The following is a 27600-nucleotide window of genomic DNA, read 5'->3' on the forward strand; positions in this document are numbered from 1 at the left end:
GCAGTGTGTACAGGGCCACTGTTTTTTCTCCAACAGATATTTTTGGGTGGAAAAACTTGGCAGTGTAGACAAGGCTTAAGGAACAATGATGAATAACGTGTATCCACAATTGTGTTTCCTGCTGGTGTCTATTAAGGTTTCCCAGACCACAATGTGTTGGAGTTACTGACACACTGAGCACCAGAACACATGGAATTGGCATTTGTAGCATCATGTGTTCATAATTCATTTCTCTGAATCATAAAAATGTTGTTTTTCAGTCTGTGAAGGGCGACCAATCTGCTTCACCCATGAGAACAGTCTACAGTTGTGCATATAGTGTCTCATATTCACATTGTCTCTCCATCCAGGCATTTGTACTGCTACCATCACCCTAGAGGCTGGGCACATACGGGAAGTCAGTGGGACATATGGTACATGCAGGAGACACCGTTCTGCCTCAGAGTTGGACAACTTCTCCCCTACTCCATGTCAGATTCCAACACAACCCACTTCACCAACCCCTCCACCTTCATCCTGCTGGGCATTCCTGGGCTGGAGGCAGCCCATGTCTGGATCTCCATCCCCTTCTGTGCCATGTATGCCATAGCCGTCTTGGGGAACTTCACCATCCTGGTCATTGTAAAGACAGAGCCAAGCCTCCATGGGCCCATGTACTATTTCCTCTGCATGCTAGCTGTCACTGACCTGGTCCTCTCTACATCCATCTTCCCCAAAATGTTGAGCATCTTCTGGTTCAATTCCAGAGAGATCGATTTCAGTGCCTGCCTCACCCAGATGTACTTCATTCACAGCTTCTCAGCGATGGAGTCTGGGATCTTTGCGGCCATGGCTCTGGATCGCTACGTGGCCATCTGCCATCCCCTGAGACATTCCACCATCCTGACAAACCTCATTGTGGCCAAGATTGGCCTGGCAATGGTGCTACGCAGTGGCATGTTTTCACTGCCCTATCCCTTCCTGGCGAGGCAATGGCCATATTGCAGAACCAACATCATCCCTCAGCACTTATGCTTGCACATGGCCGTGGTGAATCTGGCCTGCACCGACATCCGCATCAGTAGTTACTACGGACTCTTTGTGCAATTCAGTGTGATGGGTCTGGATGGGATTTTTATTGCCGCGTCCTATATCCAGATCCTTAGGGCCATCTTCAGCCTCCCCACAAAGGATGCCCGGATCAAGACTTTTGGGACCTGCAGCTCCCACCTCTTTGTCATTTTAGCCTTTTATGTCCCACGTTTCTTCACCTCCCTCCTGTACCGGTTTGGCCAGAATGTGGCTCTGAATGTCCACGTTCTCATTTCCAGCATTTACCTCTTCATGCCCCCCATGCTAAACCCTATCATCTACGGGGTAAGGACCAAACAGATCTGGGACAGGCTGCTCCGCCTCTTTATTCATGAAGGGCCCTAATGGTTTCTCCTCAGGTTCTGACTCTCAGATTGAGCGACGTGCAGACCTGGCTGGTTATATGGTGCTGGACTCTCTTCTCTGAATCACTGAGTGGACAGTCAAAGCAACATGTAATCCTTTTGTGGCCTTACTGTGCTGTGTGTGAGTGTGAGAAATTGGTCTGTGTACAATTTATTAATTCATAGGGTTTTCACCTTTCTAATTGCTGATAACTGGATCCCTGAGGCCCACTGCCCTGCTCAGCCTGTACCTGCAATGACCTGCCCCACTTCTTCTAAAATGCCCCTCTCCCATCCCAGCTCTTCTCCAAAGGCCCCACCTCTGTTCCTATCTCCTCTTATCCCCAACCCCGTCCACTCCTGATTCATACCCACCTCCCTCCTCACCCCCGCAGCTGGGCTCGCTCTGCTCCGTTGCGGGGACAGAAACTGCTTCAGCCTGACAAGGAGCCTTCAATGAGCTCAGCGAGGACACAATGCTGGGGCCAAGGGGACAGTGAGAAGTGGAGGGTGAAGCCAGGAATCCTTATAAAAGCAGCTGAGGTTGGGAGCAGGTACTCAAAGAATCAATCCTGAAGCACTTACATGACAGGAAAGTGATCAGGAACAGTCATTATGGATTCACCAAGGGAAGGTCATGCCTGACTAATCTAATTGCCTTCTATGATGAGATTACTGGTTCTGTGGATGAAGGGAAAGCAGTGGATGTATTGTTTCTTGACTTTAGCAAAGCTTTTGACACAGTCTCCCACAGTATTCTTGTCAGCAAGTTAAGGAAGTATGTGCTGGATGAATGCACTATAAGGTGGGTAGAAAGTTGGCTAGATTGTCAGGCTCCACGGGTAGTGATCAATGGCTCCATGTCTAATTGGCAGCCGGTGTCAAGTGGAGTGCCCCAGGGGTCGGTTCTGGGGCCGGTTTTGCTCAATATCTTCATAAATGATCTGGAGGATGGTGTGGATTGCACTCTCAGCAAATTTGCGGATAATACTAAACTGGGAGGAGTGGTAGATATGCTGGAGGGCAGGGATAGGATACAGAGGAACCTAGACAAATTGGAGGATTGGGCCAAAAGAAATCTGATGAGGTTCAACAAGGATAAGTGCAGGGTCCTGCACTTAGGACGGAAGAACCCAATGCACAGCTACAGACTAGGGACCGAATGGCTAGGCAGCAGTTCTGCGGAAAAGGACCTAGGGGTGACAGTGGACGAGAAGCTGGATATGAGTCAGCAGTGTGTCCTTGTTTCCAAGAAGGCCAATGGCATTTTGGGATGTATAAGTAGGGGCATAGCGAGCAGATCGAGGGACATGATCGTTCCCCTCTATTCGACATTGGTGAGGCCTCATCTGGAGTACTGTGTCCAGTTTTGGGCCCCACACTACAAGAAGGATGTGGATAAATTGGAGAGAGTCCAGCGAAGGGCAACAAAAATGATTAGGGGACTGGAACACATGAGTTATGAGGAGAGGCTGAGGGAGCTGGGATTGTTTAGCCTGCAGAAGAGAAGAATGAGGGGGGATTTGATAGCTGCTTTCAACTACCTGAGAGGTGGTTCCAAAGAGGATGGCTCTAGACTGTTCTCAGTGGTGGAAGAGGACAGGACAAGGAGTAATGGTCTCAAGTTGCAGTGGTGGAGGTTTAGATTGGATATTAGGAAAAACTTTTTCATGAGGCGGGTAGTGAAACACTGGAATGCGTTACCTAGGGAGGTGGTGGAATCTCCTTCCTTAGAAGTTTTTAATGTCAGGCTTGACAAATTGGGGATGGGTCCTGCTTTTGAGCAGGGGGTTGGACTAGATGACCTCCTGAGGTCCCTTCCACCCCTGATATTCTATGATTCTATGAATGCTCTTCGGAACTTCTGTTAAGTTAGTAAGTAATCTAGCTAGAAATGTCTTAGATTTCTTTTTTGTTTAAATGGCTGGTAAATAAGCTGTGCTGAATGGAATGTAGATTCCTGTTTTTGTGTCTTTTTGTAACTTAAGGTTTTGCCTAGAGGGATTCTCTATGTTTTGGAACTGATTACCCCGTAAGGTATTTACCATCCTGATTTTACAGAGGTGATTCTTTTACTTTTTCTTCTATTAAAATGCTTCTTTTAAGATCCTGATTGCTTTTTCATTGTTCTTAAGATCCAAGGGTTTGGGTCTGTGTTCACCTATGCAAATTGGTGAGGATTTTTATCAAGCCTTCCCCAGGAAAGGGGGTGTAGGGCTTGGGTTTTTTTTTGTGGGGAAGACGTCTCCAAGTGGGCTCTTTCCCTGTTCTTTGTTTAAATCGCTTGGTGGTGGCAGCATACTGTTCAAGGACAAGGCAAAGTTTGTACCTTGAGGAAGTTTTTAATCTAAGCTGGTAAGAATAACCTTAGGGGGTCTTTCATGCAGGTCCCCACATCTGTACCCTAGAGTTCAGAGTGGGGAAGGAACCTTGACAGGCCTCTTGTGCTGGGCCCTTTGCAAACACTGAAGGAGAAACAGACCCTGCCCCAAGGAGCTTATACATCAAATTAAGATAAGACACATTTATGGTGTGTAACAAACAAGAAAGGGGGTAGGTGGTGAGATGGGGGAGGAACAGCACTCAGAATGGGTGTTTACATTGGCTGCTAGGTGGGTGTGAGACAGCTGAAATGCACAGCTCTGCCCTGGCTGTTAGAAGTGTGTCCTGGGCCTTTAAGATCAGATCACATGTTTAGGGGAACTATATTGGGACTAGCGAGAATGGGCCATTGAGTGGCGGCTGCACCAGACACACAGCTGGGAGTGCATGGCTCTTCGTTAGCTTTTGTAACTATGCTTTAGTTCTAATCACACCTCCCTTCGGAGCATGCAGACTGAGCCTTCTATTCATGAATTCCCAAGACAACACCTGGTACCAGAAGGGAGACCAGAGGAGAGGGCAGAGGTAACAGGGCTGTGCTGAAGGAAGGAAGGAGTCATCCTGGAGATGGAACAACTGAAAGCCCACAAGGAGTTGAAACTCTCGGGTAACGCAGCAGACCCTGGGAAGAGATTCAGGCAGACTTCTGAGATAAATCTGTGCAAGCAGCTGGGTTTGATCAGAAAGACCAGCGGAAAATTGCAATCTTCTTAAACATTTCAAGACTTGGGACAGTGGATGTCTTTAGTAGCATGCAACTCAGGCTTTGTCTACAGTAGCACTTTTGTAGGTCAGGGGTGTAAAAAACACCCCCGTGACTGACAAAAGTGCCAGTGAGGAAGCGCTATGTCAGCGGGAGATGCTCGCTGGGGGTGGTTTAACTATGCCTGCAGGAGAGCTCTCTCCCATCGGCATAGAGAGGCTACCTGGGGACCTTACAGCAGCACAACTGGTAGTGTAGACACAGCCTCAGTCAGGCAGAGAGAGCCGGTTATTACACAGTTTTGTAGAAATTTGAAGAGCCTTGAGTACCGCAAAATAGCAAAACATTTGAAGGGTAAAAATTTCACTGTAGAAGAGAAAATTAAGGTGAATCCTTTCAAGAATTTGTAACAGATGTAATCGGGTGAACAGTCCTGCTCCTATGGGGAACTTTCCTGGCTTATACACTACCCTGGTGGAATGGGCTAGAGAAAGGTTCTTAGTCCTCGCTCCCTCTCCCTTTACCCAGAGCCCTGCCTGACTTTGAGGGCTCCCCTTACACTCTCCGGGGTGGCAGAGTCCTCGTAACCCCACCAAGGGTGGGCCAGGATTCCTGCGGGGGGCCTCAACCCCGAATCTTGTCATGGTCACTAGGACAGGGGCTAGGGTATCCCCACTCTTGTGTACTGTCTTTGTTCTGGGCACTTCTCTGACCCACTGATCATCATGTATAGTTCAAGCAAATAGAATTTATTAAACAGCAATCATTTTTTCAAAAAGAAATAAGGAAAAATGGGAAAAGTTAAAGGAAAACGTCATCCTGCTCCGTGGCACGGGGGAACCCCAAACAGCCATCTCCAGAATATCAGGGCAGTTCACAGACTATCCATCACACTTCCCAGACCTCCTGCCCAGGCTCTGGATATACTGCAGGGATGCTGAAGGTCAGAGACTTTCTCTGGCAGTTGCCACATGCCCTCAGGCTCTAGGTGGCAGGACCCTTCTTCCCAGCATAAGCCCCTCCATCAGGGTCACAGTTTGGCCTGCAGGGCCTCTTGGCTGGGGGTATCTGCCCAGGGTCCCTTCTCGCTCTCCCCAGCTGCTCAACGCACCCGGCTCTGCACTGCTCCAGTTTCCGCTCCACTCTCCCCCAGCATTGCTGCTGCTGCTTTCCCTCCAGTGCAGGTCCCTGGGCTGCTTCTCTGGCCTCTCTGGTTCTGGTTGCTGCAGCTCTGCTCCCAGCACCACTCTGGCCCAGGCAGCCCCAGCTCACACTGTGTACGGGACCCCTGGCCTCTTGATTCCCTCATTAGCCTGACTGCACTGTCAGTCAGGCTGACCTGGAGCATTGGCCTATTCCTATTGCCCCTGGGGACCTCAGTCTTAGGGTCCTGATTTCCCATCGGCCCTTTCTTTTTGTACTGGGAAATGGCCAACCAAACCCTCACTAAGTTTTAGTAAGGGGCAACAGTCCCCTTACACATGGCTACAGTCCACACAGGAGGTGATGGAGACCAATATAACTGAGGCCAGGTCATCATCCACTAGGATGGGACAGAGCCTCCTAGTTAACTAGACATGGTAGAAAGCACTACTTATAGATTCTGGCATGAGAAAGCTCACCGTCAGCAAGGAATCCAAGAGCACTCCTCGACTGTGGACTGAATTGCCCAGGTGTGGGTGTGAACCTTAAGCCAAAGGAGGCTTCAGCGTGGCTGTCAAACCTTCAAAATGCTTTGCTCTGCCCACCAGCATCACCTCTGTCTCACTTGGCTTCAGCTTCAGCCAGCTGTTCAGTCCAAGAACTGGGCCATTCTCCTGGTACTGCTTTGGCCTATGGGAAGGATAGGAGGAGATTGGTGTCATCTGCATATTGCTGGCATTTGAGTCCATGTTGTGTGACCAGTTCCCATAGAGGCTGCATGGAGATGTTGAAAAGCCCCAGAGAAAGAACTGATGCATGTGGGATTCCACAAGGGAGGGGTCTAGTGCTGTAGGTGCAGTTTCCCATCATTACTACTTGGGTGCTCTGGAGGTGCACTCCTTAAGGCTTTATGGAAATATGCTTATGGATGTATATATGACATAACTGAAGTATGTTTTATGCTACATATGCCATGTAACATATCTCTGTAAAGGTTATGATCTACTTAATCTATTCATCCTATTTGTATGCATATATCATTGTTGTAATAGAAGTTATGAATATTGGCTGTATACTTGTTTGATTTTAAATAGCCTTAGTAAGGCATTTGGTCAGCTTCTTTAGAAAGGAATTTGCAAGTTAAGTGCCCAATCAAGAAGCACTTAATGGACAATAGATCTTGGAGGCTTCAATCCACATAAGAAGTCTACTTGAGGACATTCAAGGTAGCATGTGAACCATGGCTGCTACCTGTAAGTTCTGAGTCATGCATGGATGTGTGACTTGCCCATGTGACTCCAAAACTCCATCTTGTAGCTGAGATTCTACACAGGGGGAGGGAAGGGAATGAACCTACAAGAGAAAGTCTATTTAAACCCCTGGGAGGCCCCTCCATTTTGTCTTCAGCTGGCTCAAGAGATAGCCTCTCCACCCCCAAGAATACCTGAAAGAAACTGGAAAAAAAGGACAGTAACCATAGGTGGTGTGAGTGATTGCTGGACCCAGACTAGAAGGAGACTAGTCTGTAAAAGGAAGCTTATTGGAACATGTCTCAGGGTGAGGTTTTATCTGCATTCAGTTTTCTTACTGTACTAGGCTTAGACTTGTGTGTTTTATTTTATTTTACTAGGTAATTCACTTTGTTCTGTCTGTTACTGCTTGGAACCACTTAAATCCTACTTTCTGTATTTAATAAAATCACTTTTTACTTATTAATTCACCCAGACTATGTATTAATACCTGGGCGCGGGGGGAGGGGGGGAAACAGCTGGTTTCCTTTGCAGTTAATGGTTACATTTCTTAATCTGTGCTGTTTGTAATTGCCTTACAATGGAATTTTCCTCACTCTCTTTTTATGCTTTATATACACAGTTAGCTTGACCAAAGTTTTAGGCCTACTTGGGTCCACTGATTATTTTCTCCACACCAAGTACCCAGTTTTCAACTGGAAATAGCTGTAGCCACTCAAGAAAGAGATCTGGGAGTAATTGTGAATAGTTTTCTGAAAACATCCTCTTAATGTGCAGGAGCAGTCAAAAAAGTGAACAGAATGTTGGGAATCATTAGGAAATGGATAGATAATGAGACAGAAAAATATCATGTTGCCTCTACATAAATCCATGATACGCCCACATATTGAATATTGCATGCAGATGTGGTCGCCCCATCACAAAAAAAAATATATTGGAATTGGAAAAGGTACAGAAAAGTGAAACAAAAATGATTAGGGATATGGAACAGTTTAATTAAGATTAATAAGACTGTGAATTTTCAGCTTGGAAAAGAGAAGACTAAGGAGGGATATGATAGAGGTCTATAAAATAATGATGGGTGAGGGGAATGTAAATAAGGAAGTGTTACTTACTCCTTCTCATAACACAAGAACTAGGGGTCACCAAATGAAATTAATAGGCTGCAGGTTTAAAACAAACACAAGGAAGTATTTCTTCACATAACACACAGTCAATCTGTGGAACTCCTTGCCAGAGGATGTTGTGAAGGTCAAGAATATAACAGGGTTAAAAAAAATCACTACATAAATTCATGGAGTAGAGGTGCTTCGATGGCTAATAGATAGAATGGGCAGGCATTGTGTCTTTAGTGTCTGTTTGCCAGAAGCTGGAATTAGGTGAAAGGGGATGGATTGCTTGCTGATTACCTGTATTCTTCATTCCCTTTGTGGCACCTGGCATTGAACACTGTCAGAAGACAGGATATTGGGCTAGATGGACCTTTGGTCTGAACCAGTATGGCCGTTCTTATGTCTCTCTCAAGAAAGCGCTGACCTGTCCTAGGCACCTCGCTCCATCAGGGGGCTCACAGCTGACAGTCCCACATGGAAATAGGCACCTCCCTCCAGCCCATCACTAGGCCCCTAGAGGCTCAAATCAGTGGGAGTTAGGTGTTTAAGGACCTTTGTGAACCACTAGAAAAAACCCCGTTGGATGATGATTCCCCATGGACATCTCCTTTCTGAGATCTATCAGTTGGCCAGTTCTCACACCATCTGATGTGTGCTCTAGTGATATTGTCTATCCCTAGTTACTTAATTTGAATGTCATCTGGTACCTGGTCAAACAACTTGCAATGGTCTAAATCTATTACGAGCTACTCAGCATTTAATACCCATGACACACTTTTATGAATACTGGCAAAATATAGGATATCTCTGGTCATCCAATATTTATTAAAATTTAACTTTGGTGGGGCAGAAATCTCCTCAGATAACTCTTTTAGAACTCTTTGGATGTGAGATATCTGGGGCTGCGGATTTAAAAATATTGATGCCAAGTAGGTGCTCTGTAGCATCCTCCATAGTTACCAGCGATCTGCAAAGTAGTTTGTGTGATCTGAGTGCATCATCCTGCTTCTTTCCAAATACAACACAGAAAGGTTTACTGAACATTTTTGCCCTGTCTCCATCATTATTAACAATGTTACCATCTCCATATAGTAAAGGCCTATACCACTATTAGGATTTCCTTTGTTTCCAATATACTAAAAAAAAAAAAAAAAAAAATCTTATTATTTTCCTTAGCCCTGCTAGTCATGGATTTGTCTCTGGTATCCTTTGCTTCCCTAATCCATTCTCTATACTTTATATCTTCTCATTTCTACCAATTGCTATCCACTTCCCCTGCTTTAGCGGCATTGATGGACATTTATTACTTTATTAGCATATTGCTGGTGTTTGAGTCCATGTTGTGTGACCAGTTCCCACAGAGGCTGCCTGGAGATATTGAAAATCCCTAGAGAGAGGATTGACCCTTGTAGGACTCTACCAGGGAGGGGGTCTAGTGCTGGAGGTGCAGTTTCCCATCACTGCTACTTGGGTGCGTCCCTCCAAGAAATATTCAGCCCATTTTAGTTCATCCCTCTGGAATGCTGCAGCCTCTTAGGTGAGACAGCAGTATCTCATTGTCCACAGTGTCAAATAATGCCAAGACATCCAGGAGGATGATCATGGATGTCTGCCCCCCGTTCATTGATAGGAGGAGATTGCCCATCAATGGCTGATGTCTTCCCAGTAACTCAGCTCTTAGAACAGAATAAACTCTCCCCTCACAGCCCACCGGATATCTGTAAGCACTCATTCCTCCCACCACCCAACCAGCCTCTTTCCCCCGCACGGTAGCCATAGATACTTAATGTAATCAGGATGACATCTATATGTACGCACTGTTTCTATTTTTACCTTTGTTCAGAGTTCTCTCTTGACTTGTAACAATGTCTGTCTCTGTATGTACGAATAAATGCAAATAAAGTAATAAAAAGGGTATATAATTGGTCATTGTAGCATTATGTTTTAAAAGCTGTTTATCAGTCTTCCTGGTACCATGAATAAACCTCTTACAGTATTGTCTATGCCTGCCTGATTCTTGGGGAAAATAATCTTTTTACCTAACAAATGGCTGTGCAGAGTGGAAAAGACAACAGACCTATTCTCTATCCCATCACACGCACGTTTCACTGGGTTTGTCGACCATCAAGACATGGGTATCTGTGGATTCAGAGACGGAAGTGACTTTCCTGGGAATCGTTCTCGTGTAGCCATGTCTCACACCTTTCCCACCCCAGGATCTGCAGCAACATACCATACTGAGAGCTTACAAGGGTGTGCATTGTTTATAATATAGCTCTGTACAATCCCACTGGGGTTCACTCAGCCTCTAGGGGAGTAGCAGCATCTGGATGCAAACAGGCTGGAGACACTCTAGACAGTGTCTCTCTTTCCAAGTCTGGACTTCTGTGCTATTTGTCCAGCTTTAGGAGTAAACCAAAGAGACCTTAATTGCTCTGTGAATTTGTGTATATTTGAAAATTATAGTTGATTAGTAAGACAAATAGGGATAATGCCTAGATCTGCATTGGGTCTGATACCCTGTAAATGCCCAGGATGGCAGGGGAGATAGTAGACAGACAAATCGGGAGACAGATGACTGAGGGGAGGCACAAACACTTTCTACAGGCACACAGGGCTGTCGCTAAGGGATCAGAGATCAGTAATTCTCATCAGTAACTATGATCATATCATGTAGCACCTTTCATGAAAGAATTTTCAACACACCTAGCCTATCCCCATTATACAGATAGGTAAACTGAGTCACGGGGAGAGGAGACTTGGGCAAAGTCACACAAAGAATGGCAGACAGAACCCAGGAGTCCGGACTTGTTTGCCATAACCACCATAAGCACTCTCTGTCCATCAGTAACTGAGTGTGACATTCTATACCTTGGGGGAGTGTACTGTTATGAAAATATGCTCATGAGTGTGAATATAATGTAACTGGAGTATGCTTCATGCAAAAGGTCTCTTGTAAGGTATCATTATAAAACTTATTATCTGCTGAGTGTGGTCATCCTATTTGTAGAAATGTATCACTCTTGTATCTGAAACTAGAAATATGAAATATAACTCTGAGGTCCTATTGTAGTTATGCAAAGTGTGGGCCATTAATGGTGGCTGGGAATCTTGATGGCTCCCATGAACTAGGACAACTGGTTGTAAAGGGCTCTGTTTATTTGTAAGTCTTCCTGTATACCTGTGTGTTGGCAAATCGGTAATGAAGTCTTACAGTGACATGTGATCATGTCACCGGAACTGGGATCTATCTTTAACCTGGTGCTTTTCCATTTAGAAGGAGGGGTGGGAACCCAGAGAGGGACAAAGCATTCCCGCCTGGTGCAAAAAATATATAAGGGGGTGGAACAGAACAGAGGGGGCTGCAATCATGAGAAATCCCCCAGTTACCACCTGAGCTGGAACAAGGGCTGTACAAGGGTAAATGATTAGGCCCAGACTATGAAAGGCATCCAGTCTGTGATAGAAGGTTACTGAAACATCTCTGAGGGTGAGATTTTATCTGTATTCAGTTTTCCTACTGTATTAGGCTGAGACTTGGGTGTTTTATTTTATTTTGTTTGGTAATTTACTTTGTTCTGTCTGTTATTACTTGGAAACACTTACATCCTATCACTTTTTACTTATTAATTAACCCAGCATATGTATTAATACCTGTGAGAGCAAACAGCTGTGCATATCTCTCTATCAGTGTTATAGAGGGGAAACAATTTATGAGCTTACCCTGTATAAGCTTTATACAGAGTAAAATGGATTTGTTTGGGGTTTGGACCCCATTGGAAGCTGGGTATCTGAGTGCTGGAGACAGGAGCACCTCTTAAGGTGTTTTCAGTTAAGGCTGCAGCTTGTGCGGGACGTGATTCAGACTTGGATCTGTGTTTGCAGCCCACAAGTGTGTTTGGCTCAAACAAGGCAAGGTACTGAAGTCCCAAGCTGGCAGGGAAAATGGGCTCAGAGGTAGTCGAGGTGCATGTGGTGGCAGTCTCAAGGGGGTTTCTGTGATCCAACCCGTCACAACTGTAACCCCCATATTCCTCATTTTCATTTAATCGTGATCTCACATATAAAGCATGCCTTGTAAGGTATCACGGGAAAGCTTATGATCTGCTGAAAATCATTTCTCTATCCATATATGTGTGTCATTTAAGTCATATGAAGTTATGAGAATTATGTTGTATGGTGGTCACTGCAATATACTGTAAGTTGGGGAATCAGCCAGATATTAGCTCCCCAAAGGCAACAGCAAAGAAAGTGACCAATGCCCAGGTTGGGTATCAAAAAAAACATGAACAGCCATCATCCTGACAAACCATCTTGGGCCTGGCCGTGGTGCTGCGTGGTGGCCTGCTTGCACTGCCCTTTCCCTTCTTAGCGAGAAGGTGGCCATATTGTACAACCAACTTTATCCTCCAATCATATTGCGAGCACATAGCCGTGGTGAAGCTGGCCTGTGCCAACATCCGCATCAGTAGTTACTACGGCCACTTTGTGGTATTTTCTGTGATTGGACTGGATGTGTCTTTTATTGCTATGTCCTACGCCCAGATCCTCAGGGCCATCTTCAGCCTTCCCAGAAAGGACGCCCGGCTTAAGACATTTGGGACCTGTGGCTCCCACCTCTGTGCCGTCTTAGCCTTTTACATCCCAGGTCTCTTCTCCTTCCTCACACACCAGTTTGGACACAATGTGCCCCCGCATTTCCACGTTCTCATGGCCAACATGTACATCCTGGTGCCTCCCATGCTAAACCCTCTCATCTATGGGGTGAGGACCAAAGAGATTCGGGGCAGGCTGCTCCAGCTCTTTACTCAGAAAGGAACCTAAAGTTTTCTGCATGTGCTCTGGTCAGGCTTTTGACCAGGGCAGGACAGTACATCTCTGGGGTCACAAGCTGGGAAGCTTGGGGGTATTTTGGCTGGAGCCTCCCTGTCAGGGTCCCCCCCCCACTCTGAACTCTAGGGTATAGATGTGGGGACCATCATGAAAGACCCCCTAAGCTTATTTTTACCAGCTTAGGTTAAAAACTTTCCCAAGGCACAAATTTCACCTTGTCTTTGAACAGTATGCTGCCACCACCAAGTGATTTAGACAAAGTACAGGGAAAAGACCACGTGGAGTTCCTATTTCCCCAAAATATCCCCCCAAGCCCTTACACCCCCTTTCCTGGGGAGGCTTGAGAATAAACAAGATGAGCACAAACCAGCTTTGGATTTTTAAGACCCAAAAAACCGAATCAGATTCTTAAAAAAACAGAATTTTATTAGAAGAACAACACACACACAATAAAAAGATAAGAGAACAACTCTGTAAGATCAGAATGGAAGATAATCTCACAGGCAGTCAGATTCAAAACATAGAGAATCCCTGTAGGTAAAACCTTAACTTACAAAAAAGACACAAAACCAGGAATACACATTTCCTCCAGCACAACGAATTTCACAAACCAAAACAAAGAAAACCTAATACATTTCCTAGCTAGATTACTTACTAACTTTGCAGGAGTTGGAGGGCTTGCATCCTTGATCTGTTCCCAGCAAAGGTATCACACAGACAGACAAAAGCATTCTTCCCCCCTCCCCAGATCTGAAAGTATCTTGTCCCCTCATTGGTCATTTTGGGTCAGGTGCCAGCCAGGTTACCTGAGCTTCTTAACCCTTTACAGGTGAAATGACTTTGCCCCTGGCCAGGAGGGATTTTATAGCACAGCATACAGAAAGGTGTTTACCCTTCCCTTTATATTTATGACACTCCCTGTGGTTAGTTCATGAGCGGCTGGCAGGGGCATTCATGAACACAGCTGGGTGTGGTCCCTGCCTGTGAATATTGGTGTGAGTGCAAGCTTGGAAGGCTTTGCAGCTTGCCACAACATCACAGTGCAAGAGGTTCAGATTGGTGAGACAGAGGGCTCAGCTGTACCCCAGTTCCATGAATAATGCCGGGGGGAGGGACCAGTCACACTGAGTATCTCGTGCTTTTTCAAGTAGAGGAATTGTTATAGCAACCCCTTTTGCAAGGCCTGGGTCTGTTTCCTTTACTGATCCTGTGCCCCAAAAGAGATAAACTGGAAACAGAGTGTGCCCAACAGGGAGCTCTGGGAAGGGTGTGCTGAAGCAATTGGAGAGTTTGTTGGAACAGGTATGGTTCGGTATGCAAGTCTCTACTCCCAGAGGGAGGTGCTGGAATGGAAGTTGCACCTCAAGAGTGCACCTAGAAACCCAGAGCCAAAGCAGTTCCTGAACGCTGCTGTGACTCAAAAGCTCATGAGTCCAGTGTGTGTGACCCAATCACTATCACCTGGTGGGTGCCCAGCCGCAAGAGCTTGAGCAGGGCCTTGACAGAAAATCTGAAGCTGCTACACAGAAGCTAGGGGACTGTGAGTGGAAGAGAAGTGGGGCTCGGTGATCCCAAGCTGCTCTAGATGTCTCCACAAGATGTTCTCTTCACCCAAATGTGGCCCATTCTCTTCTGCCCTCGGTGTTAACCAGAGTGCTTTGGTTCTAGGATCAATCCAGCTGGGCTCCCCTGAAGGAAATGTTTCCTGAACCAGGCAGTGCCTGTTTGGGGTCAGGGAGAGGATTTGTCTCTCCCTTGGCAAGTGCTTCCCAGAACTGAAGAGGCAGGGAGTCCCTGATCAAGTGGGTTTCATTCCATCTCTTTCTCTCTCTCTTTCTCCATGTATTTCAGTCCATCTCGCCCTTTCCTTTCTAGCACACACACACACACACACACACACACACCTCCCTCTCTCTGCCATTTCCGATGTGCATCCCACCCTAGGTGCCTGGTACTAACACCCAAGGGACTGTTATTCCATCGACTTCAGTGGCAATTGCAGATGTAGCACTGTGAATCGCTGCATCTGAGAGCTGATCTGGCTGGGCAAGAAGCAGTGCACATTAATCTGGTTATTCATCCAGGTAAGACTAAGTCCTTGGCCATCACCATCAAGCAGCCTGCAGCTGAAAACTGTACCCAGATCGGTATTAACCTGTGCGAGGGATTGCTGGGCAGGTGGCAGCTTCATGGACAGGGCTGGAGGCTGTTCGAAAGATGTGGGCGCTCTCAGAGTAGCACTGCTGCCCTGTTCCCTTCCACAGGCTTTCTGGGGATTCGGGGCAGCAGGCTTGCTAGGAAACTGCAGATCTCTTCCCCACGGTATGAAGTGTAAATCTCCTTCCGAACAACGTGCTGTGCACTTCAATCTGCTCACTGTGCCACTATGACCAACTTCCCTGGGGTGCCACCTGGAACAGGGATTCTCATAGACTTACAGATACTAAGGTCAGATGGGACTATTATGATCGTCTAGTCCAACCTCCTGCACAACGCAGGCCACAGAGTCTCACCCACCCACTCCTGCCATAAACCTTTCACCTATGTCTGAGCTATTGAAGTCCTCAAATAGCGGTTTAAATACTTCAAGGTGCAGAGAATCCTCCAGCAAGTGACCCATGCCCCATGCTACATAGGAAGGCGAAAAACCTCCAGGGCCTCTTCCAATCTGCCCTGGAGGAAAATTCCTTCCCGACCCCAAATATGGCGATCAGCTGAAGCCTGAGCCTATGGGCAAGATTCACCAACCAGACACCCAGGAAAGAATTCTCGGTTGTAACTCAGATTCCACCCCATCTAACTTCCCATCACAGGACATTGGGCCTATTTACCATGAATTGTTAAAGATCAATTAATTGCCAAAATCATGTTACCCCATAATACCATCTCCTCCATAAATTTGCCAAGTTTAATCTTGAAGCCAGATAGGTCTTTTGCCCCCACTGCTTCCCTTGGAAGGCTGTTCCAGAACTTCACTCCTCTGATGGTTAGAAACCTTTGTCTAATTTCAAATCTGAACTTCCCAATGGCCAGTTTATTTCCATTTGTTCTTGTGTCCACATTGGTACTGAGCTTAAATAATTCCTCTCCCTCTCCAGTATTTATCCCTCTGATATATTTATAGAAAGCAATCATATCTCCCCTCATCCTTCTTTTGTTTAGGCTAAACAAGTCAAGCCAGTGCAAGAGGGAATCTGGATTGCATGGTTTTGGGGAAAGTTTTGGATATACTAGGAGTAATAAACAAAAAGCCTTATGGGGATACTGCTTCTCAGCTAACACCTGTAAACAGGCTGAAACATTGCCACAGCAGAGTAACCATAATAAACCTGATCTTCTGTGTAGAAGGGGAAACTGAGGCACACTTCATGGCCTTGGAGAATATCTCTATTGAGTTATCACCATTTGGAAAAAGACAGTGGTTAACCATGCTGCACAGACACAAAGAGATGTTTTCTAGCAAAGCAGAGAAGGCACCCTTTTTGACTTCTGCGATCACTAGGCCGCTCTACAAACTGTTAAAAGGTACACAGAACTTTGCAACAACACCTGTGGGTAACACTACAATGTTTGCAACAAGAAGAGGAGGACGTGTGGCACCTTAGAGACTAACCAATTTATTTGAGCATGAGCTTTCGTGGGCTACAGCTGTAGCTTATGCTCAAATGAATTGGTTAGTCTCCAAGGTGCCTCGAGTCCCCCTGTTCTTTGTGTGAATACAGACTAACACGGCGGCTACTCTGAAACTACAGTGTTTGCAACACTTGGGAGTTGTATGGTCCAAACCTAGAGAGGGCTTTGGGCACACTGTCTCCACATTAATCAGCGTCTAACACTCCTGCAGTAAACTAAGGGGGGAGGTGTGACATTCTGTACCCCAGAACGGCACCCTGGCACCTCCATATTTCCCTTGTTGATTTATGATATGTTATATATGTGTGTGTGTGTGTGTGTGTGTTTTATATAAGGCAGGTCATGTAACATATCAATGGGGAAGTTATGATTTGCTGAATATGCTTACCCTATTTGTGTGCATGTATAATTTTTGTAGCTAAAGTTATATATATATTGATTATGTACCAGTATTTGAAGTGTGTTTGCTCCTGGGTAACACCAACCATTCAGTTTATATCCAGTCTAGTCAGCACATTGTGGATGCACCATTCAGGGTAATGGCCCATTATGAAACACAATAGGCCTTACAAGAAGTTTATCTGCACCTGACTGACTGTCCTGTGCACGTTCCAGCCAGCATATGGGTAATGTCCCCTGCTATGACTCATCGAAGCAGGCAAGTGCATGTGACCAGTTCATGTGACACTGGACTCCATCTTATGCCTGTACTTTACCATTAATTGTGCTGGGGGCTCTTGCTTAGAAAAATGAAGTTCCCTCCACATGGCAGAAGCTATAACAGCGGGAAGAGACATCATCACTTGGTCTCACTTCCCCCACAACACAACACCTAGAAACAGCTTAGGAACAAGGACTGAACCGTGACTGTGGTTCCAGGCTGAAGGGATTTCTAGCCTGTGTATGGAAGATGGGTGGGATGTTTGTCCCATCAAGGTGAGGCATTTCTTGATTCAAATCCTGTCTAGTGTATAGAACATACTTTGCAATATTGTTTATTTTTGAGGTAACAAACTTTGATCTGTATGCTATTACTTATAGTCACTTAAAATCTATTCCAAAACAGAGTGTTGTTTGAAATGCAAAAGGGAAATCTCAGGAAATGGAGTTGGTGGATTGTCCTCTCCACATTGAGGGAGGGGCAGACTGGGTAATAAACTTATACTGGTCAGGCTTCTGACAAGGGCAAGACAGTACAGCTCTGGGGTCCTAGGCTGGAGAGCTGGGGGGAACTGGCTGGAGCCTCTCTATTGTTGGTTCATGAGTGGCTCATGAAAGCAGTCAGGTATCTGCAGCTGGGTGTGTCCGTGGCTATGTTAGTGCAAGAACTGGAGAGGATAGTGGCTTCCCATAGTCTCACAGTGTGAGAGGGAGCCCCGATTGGTATTGTGATGGGTTGGATCACAGAAACCCCCTTGGGAACTGCCAACTGATGTGCTGAGTTGACTTCTAATCCATTTTCCCGACCATCTTGGGACTCCAGAACCCTGTCTGGTTTGATCCAGACACACTTGCCGGTTACAATCCCAGAACCAGGTCTGAACGACGTCCCCCAACAGCTGCAGGCTTAACTGAAAACCACTTATGAAGTGTTTCTATCTCCAACGCTCATATGCCCAACTCCCAATGGGGTCCAAAACCCCAAAAAAATCCATTTTACCCTGTATAAAGCTTATACAGGATAAACTCATAAATTGTTCCCTATCTATAACACTGATAGAGAGATATTCAGAGCTGTTTGCCCTCCCCTCCCCCCGCCCCACCCCAGGTATTAATACATACTTTGGGTTTAATTAATAAGTAAAAAGTGATTTTTATTAAATACAAGAAGTAGGATTTAAGTGGTTCCAAGTAATAACAGACAGAACAAAGTAACAAAGAACAAAGAATTACCATTACCAAAATAAAACAAAAACATGCAAGTCTATGCCTAATACAGTAAGAAAAGTGAATACAGATAAAATCCCTCAGAGATGTTTCAATAAGCTTCTGTCACAGGTTAGATGCCTTCCTAGTCTGGGAACAATCCTTTCCCCTGGTTCAGTCCTTGTTCCAGCTCAGGTGGTAGCTAGGGGATTTCTCATGATTGCAGCCGCCTTTGTTGTGTTCCACCCCCTTATATAGCTTTGGCACAAGGTGGGAATCCTTTGTCCCTCTCTGGGTTCCCACACCTCCTTCTAAATGGAAAAGCACCAGGTTTAAGATGGATTCCAGTACTAGGTGACATGGTCACATGTCCTGTGAGACCCCAAGCCTTCATTCCTCCTGGCCTGACTCACAGGAAGGCCTGCAAACAGAGCCATCCACAGTTAATTGTCCTGGCTGATGGGAGCCATCAAGATTCCCAACCACCATTAATGGCCTGCACTTTGCATAATTACAATAGGCCCTCAGAGTTATATTTCATATTTCTAGTTTCAGATACAAGAGTGATCATAGAATCATAGAATCATAGAATATCAGGGTTGGAAGGGACCCCAGAAGGTCATCTAGTCCAACCCCCTGCTCAAAGCAGGACCAATTCCCAGTTAAATAATCCCAGCCAGGGCTTTGTCAAGCCTGACCTTAAAAACCTCTAAGGAAGGAGATTCTACCACCTCCCTAGGTAACGCATTCCAGTGTTTCACCACCCTCTTAGTGAAAACGTTTTTCCTAATATCCAATCTAAACCTCCCCCACTGCAACTTGAGACCATTACTCCTCGTTCTGTCATCTGCTACCATTGAGAACAGTCTAGAGCCATCCTCTTTGGAACCCCCTTTCAGGTAGTTGAAAGCAGCTATCAAATCCCCCCTCATTCTTCTCTTCTGCAGGCTAAACAATCCCAGCTCCCTCAGCCTCTCCTCATAACTCATGTGTTCCAGTCCCCTAATCATTTTTGTTGCCCTTCGCTGGACTCTCTCCAATTTATCCACATCCTTCTTGAAGTGTGGGGCCCAAAACTGGACACAGTACTCCAGATGAGGCCTCACCAATGTCGAATACTTTGGGTTTAATTAATAAGTAAAAAGTGATTTTTATTAAATACAAGAAGTAGGATTTAAGTGGTTCCAAGTAATAACAGACAGAACAAAGTAACAAAGAACAAAGAATTACCATTACCAAAATAAAACAAAAACATGCAAGTCTATGCCTAATACAGTAAGAAAAGTGAATACAGATAAAATCCCTCAGAGATGTTTCAATAAGCTTACATGACACATACATACAAATAGGATGACCACACTCAGTAGATTATAAGCTTTGTAATGATACCTTACAAGAGAAGTTTTGCATGAAGCATATTCCAGTTACATTATATTCACACTCATTAGCATATTTTCCTAAAATCATAGAGAGTGCAACGTCACAGAGGGCTCAGTGGTATCCCAGTTCCTGGTTACACCCTGGGGAAGTTCATCACCCAACCCAACAAACAGGTCCTCTTCGACAGAGAGTCCATTTCCCAGTTGTTATGCACTCATTTACTTAAGGAGAGATGGTTGTTATAGTAGGAAAGTCAGGACTCATGAGTTCTGTTTGTCATTCTCTGTGGGACCTCTGCCAAGTAGCGTTGCCCTTTGCCTGAGTTTACCTATTTGTATAATGGCGATATGTTCATAGGGACTTTACCTAGCTAGGTGTTTTCAAGATCCATCAATGAAAGGTGCTTCACAATATGATGATAGTTCTTGATGAGAATTACTGATCCTTGATGTCTTAGTGACAGCTCTGTGTGCCTGCAGAAAATGCTCATGTCTCCCCTCAGTCATCTGTTTCCAAATCTGTCTGTCTGTTATCTACCAAGCCATCCTACGCATTTACAGAGTATCAGACCCTATGGAGGCCTAGGCATTATCCCTAGTTTTCTTTCTAATCACCTATAATTTTTAAATATACACAAATACACGGAGCAGCCAATTCCTCTCTGACTCAGCACAGAGCCCGAGTTCTCATCTCCCTTTGGGAAGTTTCCTTAATTACTGTTTACTCCTAAAGCTGGACAAAAAACACAGAAGTGCAGATGTGGAAAGAAAGATATTAACTAGAGTGTCTCCAGTCTCCAGCCTGTTTGCGTCCAGATGCAACTTCTCTCCTAGAGGCTGAGTGAACCCAACTGGGATTACACAGAGCTATATTATTAACGGTGTTCAGCCCTGTGTCAGCTCTTGACATGGGATGTTGATGCAGATGATGGGGTGAAAGAGGTGTTGGACATGGCTACCTGACAGGGATTCCCAGGAAAGACACTTCCACTTCACAGTTCACAGGTACCTATCTCTAGCTGAGGAAGTCACATGCTTGACAAGCCAAGTGGAACACAGGTGTGACAGGATAGAGAATAGGTCTGGGGTCCTTTCTGCTCTGCACAGCCATTAAAGATCCCAGGGTCCTTTCCACAGGGGTGAGTTTGTTCCAGTATCACTGTCCAAAATGCCATTCCTTTCTGTGAACACCACCCACCCACCCTTGCCAATGGCCTCACGCCCTGAGGTGGCTGCATTTCAGTGGCACAGTGGATCCTTCATGATGGAAGGTGTTAGTAGATGTATAAAACAAGGCCAAATTTGGAGGCTGTGGCTTGTATTTTTCCTCAGGCCCCACTGAGGCAAAATTTCTCTTGGAGTAAGAACCGAATAAAAATCTCAGGAGCCAGCTGTGTGTTAATCCACAGACACTGTCACCTTCTCCTCTGGCAATTTTAGGCTTTGTCTGTTAAGGGGGGAGTTACTTGACTTTTATCTGCTGCAAAGCATTGTTGTGTCTAAACCATCCCAGAGAGATTGGTGTCCTGCCACCTTTGGGATACCTTCCGCAAAGGAGCTTCCACAACCTCCCAAAGCGTCTGTTCCATTATCCTCCTGTTCTTAAAGTTAGGAAGGTTTTTTCTCAGATTTAATCTAAATTTGCTATGCTGGAGTTTGAACCCATTGCCTGTTGTCCTGTGCTCTGCGGCAAGAGAGAATAACATTCCTCCATCCCTCTTATCGCATCCTTTCAAGTAGCTGAAGACCGCTCCCATCTCCCCCTTAGTCTCTTCAAAGGACCTAGCTACCCCTCCTAGGGAGGTGGATTAACTACTTTGACAGGAGAACCCCTGCCGTCAGTGTAAGTAGTGTCAACATTGAAGCACCAGGGAAGCACCTTTGTAGCTTTTTAAGTGTAGACGAGCCCTCAAGCAGATCTTCCAGAAAAGCATCCAGTCTGGATCTGCATACATGGGGAGCTGGAGAATCCACCCCTTCCCTTCTCAGTCTGTTCCAAATGTTAATCACCCAGAGTGCTAAATGTGGCCCTTATTTCCAACTGGAATATTTTTGGCTTCAAATTCCAGCGACTGGGTCTTGCTTTGCCTTTCTTCACTAGATTTAAAAGCACGTAATTGGTATTTAAGATGAATAAATGAAGCTCTTTAAGTCTCTCTCTCTCTAACCACCATTTTCTCCAGTCTCCAAACATTTATGTGGCTCTTTTCTGCACCCTCTCCAATTTTTCAACATCATTTCTGAAATGTGGACCCCGGGACTGGATGCAGTTGGTTTCACCAATACCATGTGCAGAGGTAAAATTGTTCCCCTGCTCCAACTCACCACTACCCTGGATCACATCACCCTTTTGGCCACAGCACCACACTGGGAGCTCACAATGAGTTGGTTGTCTACAATGACCCCTAAATCCTTTCCAGGATCCCTGTGTACCATAATACAGTGCCCTAGTCTGTGGATCAAGCCTGCATTCCCTTTTCCGAGAGGATCCCTTTGCATTTGTCAGTATTAAAACATTTTGTTTGCATGGGCCCAGCTCACCAAATGCTCCAGATCAATCAGTGTGCCTGCCCTGGGCTCCTCATTGTAACCAATCTGCCAATCTTTGAGTCATCTGCAAATTTTATCTGCAGTGATTTTCTATTTGCTTCCAGAGCATTGCTGAAAATATTAAATAGTATAGGGCCAAAAACGGATCCCTGTTGAACCACATAGAAACACCCCCATTCACTGACAATGGCCCATTGACACCTGCTTTCTAAGCTCTTTCAGTTAGCCAGTTTTTGGTCCACTTTACATGTGCTCTACTGATACTGTAGAGTGTGCATTTTTCTATCTGAATTTTCCCCCCTACTAAAACAAATGCCTCAGAGAAATCCGTCTATTGCATCTGCATGGTTCCCTTGATCAATCAAAAGTGCACTCATTGAAGGATGAAATCGGGTTTATTTGACAAGACGTGTTTTCCATAAGTCATGTTGTTGACTGGCATTAACTAAATTCATAGACTTTTTTTAACTAATCCCAGACCAGCTTTTCCCTTGTTTCCTAACTTTGTAAACTCTTTTTTTTAAAACTTTCTCTTTTTTTATTGAATACTTTACTACGTTTAACCCAGAACTGTCCTGTATTTGCCTCCCCCCTGCCTTTTTTTTTCCCTTTTGGCTCCCCGGCTGCCTCACTGTGTATGTCTGGTTCTGAGTGAGATGTGCGCTTGAGCAGTCAGTTCGTAACTCTGGTGTTTGGAACTCTAAGAGTCAATTGCAGATGCTGTTTATCGCCATCCTTGACTGCTAATGGACTGGAAAGTATTTCATCATCTCAGGTGATATATGTTTCTCATACCGTTTCTTTCCAAATGCAGAGTACAACTATATGTTGAAGATATCTACCTTTCCTGCAACATTAACAAACACCATTTCTCCCTCAAAGAAATCCCTAAACCTTTTCTAGGATTTGTTTTGTTCTTAATATACTTTAATAACCTCCTTTTTGTGATCCTTAAACCTGCCATGCATGGATTTTTCCATGATGTTTTTAGCATCCCTTATTAATTTTCATAAATTCAAATTTGTATTATTTGCTCTCTATTTTCCATTTTCCCCACTTGTTATATATTGCTTCCCATCCTGTTCTCCCCCCACCTACCCCCAATTGCTGCATTCACTTTGTCAGTAAACCGGGATTTGTTTTTTCTAACTTTCTTGTCAGTGGAATGGTGGATTTTTGCCAATCTAATAAACTCTTCTTCAAGAACTCCAAATTTTCATTCTCATTTTGTCTCTTGAAATTTTTCCTCCAAATCACTTTTATTGATCTTTTGCCTCTCCTTTGGAGAATTAGCCCACTAAGTGAATTGTCTCTTTAAACTGACCTCACACTTGGTAAGGCAACTCCCATCTTTTCATGTATTTATACCTGCTCCTGTATTTTCCACTCCATGCATCTGATGAAGTGGGTTCTAGCCCACGAAATCTTATGCCCAAACAAATGGACTCTAAGGTGCCACAAGGATCTCTTGTTCTTTTTGCTGATACAGACTAACATGGCTACCACTCTGAAACTAAGTGTCTATAGATATTAATGTTTGGGAACTGTTCTGTGTTTGTCCATTTGAATGTAATCAGTTTGTTCTTTATTTTCTGCTCCTCTATCATATGCCCCGTTTTCTTTGTCTCTTCTCTATGCTCAACACTCCCAGACTTTTCAGTCTGTCGGCATATGGCAGCCTCCCCCATTCTCATAGCCTATCTCAGAAATCCACTTTCTGTCTGCTATACACTTTATAGAGACTGAGTGTCCACAACTGAGCGTGTGTCCAGAGCAGGATATTCTCCATCCCATTCCTTAGGCATCCAAACATTGTCTTTGTTTTGGCCACTGCTGTGAATAAGCAACTGTTTCCGTGGAGCTGCTATCAATGACGCTCAGGTCTTTTCCATGAGGTGAGTTCTAGTTGGGATGTTTCCCTCTGGTACATGTTTTGTCAAAGCTTTGTTTCTTTTTCACTCTTAGATTTTGAGCATCATAAAAAGTGGAATTGGCATTAGTAGGGTCACTTGTTCATAATTTATTTATCTGAATAGTGACCAATTTCCTACACCCATGAGAACAGTACCCAGTAGTGCATGTAATGTCTCATATTAACATTGTCTCTCCATCCAGGCATTTGTACTGTGACCATCACCCTAGACCCTGGGCACATCCACAAAGTCAGAGGAATGTACAGTACATGCAGCAGACACCGTTCTGCCTCATAGTTGGACACCTTCTCCCCTACTCCATGTCAGATTCCAACACAACTCACTTCACCAACCCCTCCACCTTCATCCTGCTGGGCATTTCCGGCCTGGAGGCAGCCCATGTCTGGATTTCCATCCCCTTCTGCACCATGTACACCATAGCTATCTTGGGGAACTTCACCATCCTATTCGTCGTGAAGAGGGAGCGGAGCCTCCATGCCCCCATGTCCTATTTCCTCTGCATGCTGGCTGTCACCGACCTGGTCCTGCCTACATCCATGCTGCCCAAAATGCTGAGCATCTTCTGGTTCAATTCGAGGGAGATAGGTTTCAGTGCCTGCCTCACCCAGATGTACTTCATTCACTCGTTCTTAGTGATGGAGTCTGGGATCCTCGCGGCCATGGGTTTTGACCGCTACGTGGCCATCTGCCATCCCCTGAGACATTCCACCATCCTGACAAACCCCATGGTGGCCAAGATTGGCCTGGCTGTGGTTCTGCGTGGTGGCATGCTCACACTGCCCTATCTCCTCCTGGTGAGGCAGTGGCCATATTGCGAAACCAACATCATCCCCGATACGTACTGCGCGCATATAGCTGTGGTGAAGCTGGCTTGCGCCGATACCCGCATCAGTAGTTACTACGGCCTCTTTGTGCTATTCTGTGTGAAGGGTCTGGATATGTTTTTTGTTGCATTGTCCTATACCCAGATCCTCAGGGCTATCTTCCGCCTCCCCACAAAGGACGCCCGGCTCAAGACTTTTGGGACCTGCATCTCCCACCTCTGTGCCATCTTAACCTTTTACGTCCCATCTCTCTTCTCCTCCCTCACATACCGGTTTGGCCAGAATGTGGCCCTGCATTTCCATGTTCTCATTGGCAACTTGAACATCCTGGTGCCCCCCATGCTAAACCCCATCATCTACGGGGTGAGGACCAAACAGGTCCGGGACAGGCTGCTCCAGCTCTTTATTCATAAAGACATCTAAATTTTTCTCCTGGTGCTCTGGCTCTCAGACTGACCTCCGTGCAGAGCTGTGTGGTGAGATGGTGCTGGGCTCTCTTCCCTGAATCACTGACTGGACAGTCAAACTGACATTGAATCCTTTCCTGGCCTTAGTGGGCTGTGTGAGCATGAGGGACTGGGGAATTGGTCTGTGTACAACTCATTAACTCATAGGGTTCCCACCTTTCTAATTGCTTTTAACTGGAACCCTGAGGCCCTGAGCCCTGAGCCTGTTCTCCCAAGGCCCTGCCCCCTTTTCCAGTGGGACACAGCTGAGGATGCAAAATTCAGGACAAACTGCTGAGAAATGGGGTAGACTCACCCCAGACTGGTGATTACTCTATCATTAGATTATACCAAGCCAGCAACCAATGTAAAGTTCTGTTTCACCCCATTGGTTAACTAGAAACCAAAAATGCAGTCTCCTTAGGCATCCCAGCCTTTGGCTCACGATCCAGACAGTGCTTTGAACAGGGGGTTGGACTAGATGACCTCTTGAGGTCCCTTCCAACCCTGATATTCTGTGATTGTATGAGTGGACTCCATAATGAGCTGTTAGTGAAAACCAATTTAATCACATATAGGGTCCTTCTAATCTCAAGGCAAATAAGTAACTAGGATATTACCCAATAATCACGCTGCTGCCAATCTGTTAGTAACTAAAATCTAAAGGTTTGATAATAAAAGAAAAGAAGAATAGGTATAAATGTTTAATGGATCAGATACATCCAAGTGATTTTTTCAGAGTTCATAGATTAGGATCATAGCAGTCATGGAATAAACTGCTGGCTTGCAAATGAATCTCTGGAAATTACCCAAGCTGGTTGGGGGTCATCAGACCTCTTTCAAGGCCTCCTTCTTGGAAACACATTCCAGAGAAATGAACATAAAATGGAGATGTCTCAGGGGTCCTTTAATATCCTCTGTCCTGTGTGTGGAATTTTACTGTCCGAAACAAAGCCCATAGCATCTCTTTGTGGAAAGTTACTGGCCCAAGTTGGAGTCCAGGGTCACTTGACCATATCACATGTCCTAATATGCTTGATGACTCACAGGGGCAGCTATCAACCATATTCTTACAGAGGCATGCTTCTTCTATGGCCCATTGTGAGAGCAAATTGTCCTTGTTGGCCCTCAACACATAGCTGCTTGGCTTTATTCACTTGTGGGATGTCACCCAGGAACACTTAACAAATCATAACTTTCCCATTGACACTTGACAGAACATACTTTTTACAAGATTTGTTGCAATTCTATAACAGTGGTAGCAACAACGATAAAAAATGGTCATACTGAAACACACAGCATCACACCATGTTCTCGTCCAATGATGGTGGGACAGCTGCTAGCCACCTAAGGAAGGGACATTGCTTGAGTTCTAGCAGGTCAATAAGCTGGGACAATAGAGGATGGGAAGAGCAGATAAAAACTTGGTTTGCTTCAGGGAATCTGGACCTTGTACAATGAAAGAAGGAAAGAATTCTTTGAAAGTGATAGGTGCCCGTCCGTGAACTTGGCTGTTTCCTCCAAGAGTCACCAACCAGCATCCTTGGCTTTGAACGACCGTAACTTATGTTTGATTAAACCATCTTCCAGAAAGGGTGTCCAGGTCTAGATGCACAAAGGCATTTAGGTAAATACTGAGCTTAGGCACAGCTGCCTTCCTCAAAGCCCCAGCTCATCTGCTACCTTACCCTGTAGGAGCCTAAGGGTCTGCCAATAACCTGCACAAAGCAACCTGAGCACTGACTCTGCTCCAGAGCTAACAAGCTTATCAGAGTCTTCGCTCAGGCCTCAGTTCTGGTGGGATTCTCCAATGAGGTTGTCAAGGTTCCTTCCCCACTCTGAACTCTAGGGTACAGATGTGGGGACCTGCATGAAAACCTCCTAAGCTTACTTTTACCAGCTTAGGTTAAAACTTCCCCAAGGTACAAACTATTTTACCCTTTGCCCTTGGACTTCCACTGCCACCACCAAACGTTTATCTGGGTTTATTTTATTAGGAAAGCATTGTTTGGAAATATCTTTCCCCCAAAAATCCTCCCAAATGTTACATCCCCCTTCCCTAGAGAAGGTTTGGTAAAAATCCTCACCAATTTGCATAGGTGATCACAGACCCAAACCCTTGGATCTTAA

At 45.3% G+C, this 27600-nt stretch overlaps 2 protein-coding genes across 2 annotated transcripts; both read left to right on the forward strand.

Moving 5' to 3' along the window:
- Window positions 1-468: 468 nt before the first annotated feature.
- Window positions 469-12829, forward strand: LOC311514622 (olfactory receptor 52R1-like; the record flags this gene model as incomplete). The annotated part of the gene is made up of 2 exons (XM_084617187.1): window positions 469-1137; window positions 12551-12829. The coding sequence occupies 2 exons, from the start codon at window positions 469-471 to the stop codon at window positions 12827-12829; spliced, it is 948 nt and encodes a 315-aa protein (XP_084473313.1).
- Window positions 12830-24499: 11670 nt separating this feature from the next.
- Window positions 24500-25447, forward strand: LOC311514593 (olfactory receptor 52R1-like; the record flags this gene model as incomplete). The annotated part of the gene is made up of 1 exon (XM_084617159.1): window positions 24500-25447. One exon carries the CDS (start codon window positions 24500-24502, stop codon window positions 25445-25447), a length of 948 nt encoding a protein of 315 aa, XP_084473285.1.
- Between the last annotated feature and the right edge of the window lie 2153 nt (window positions 25448-27600).

This window comes from Lepidochelys olivacea, assembly GCF_965140295.1.
Source record: "Lepidochelys olivacea isolate rLepOli2 genome assembly, chromosome: 1".
In the NCBI taxonomy this organism is placed as follows: Eukaryota; Metazoa; Chordata; order Testudines; family Cheloniidae; genus Lepidochelys; species Lepidochelys olivacea.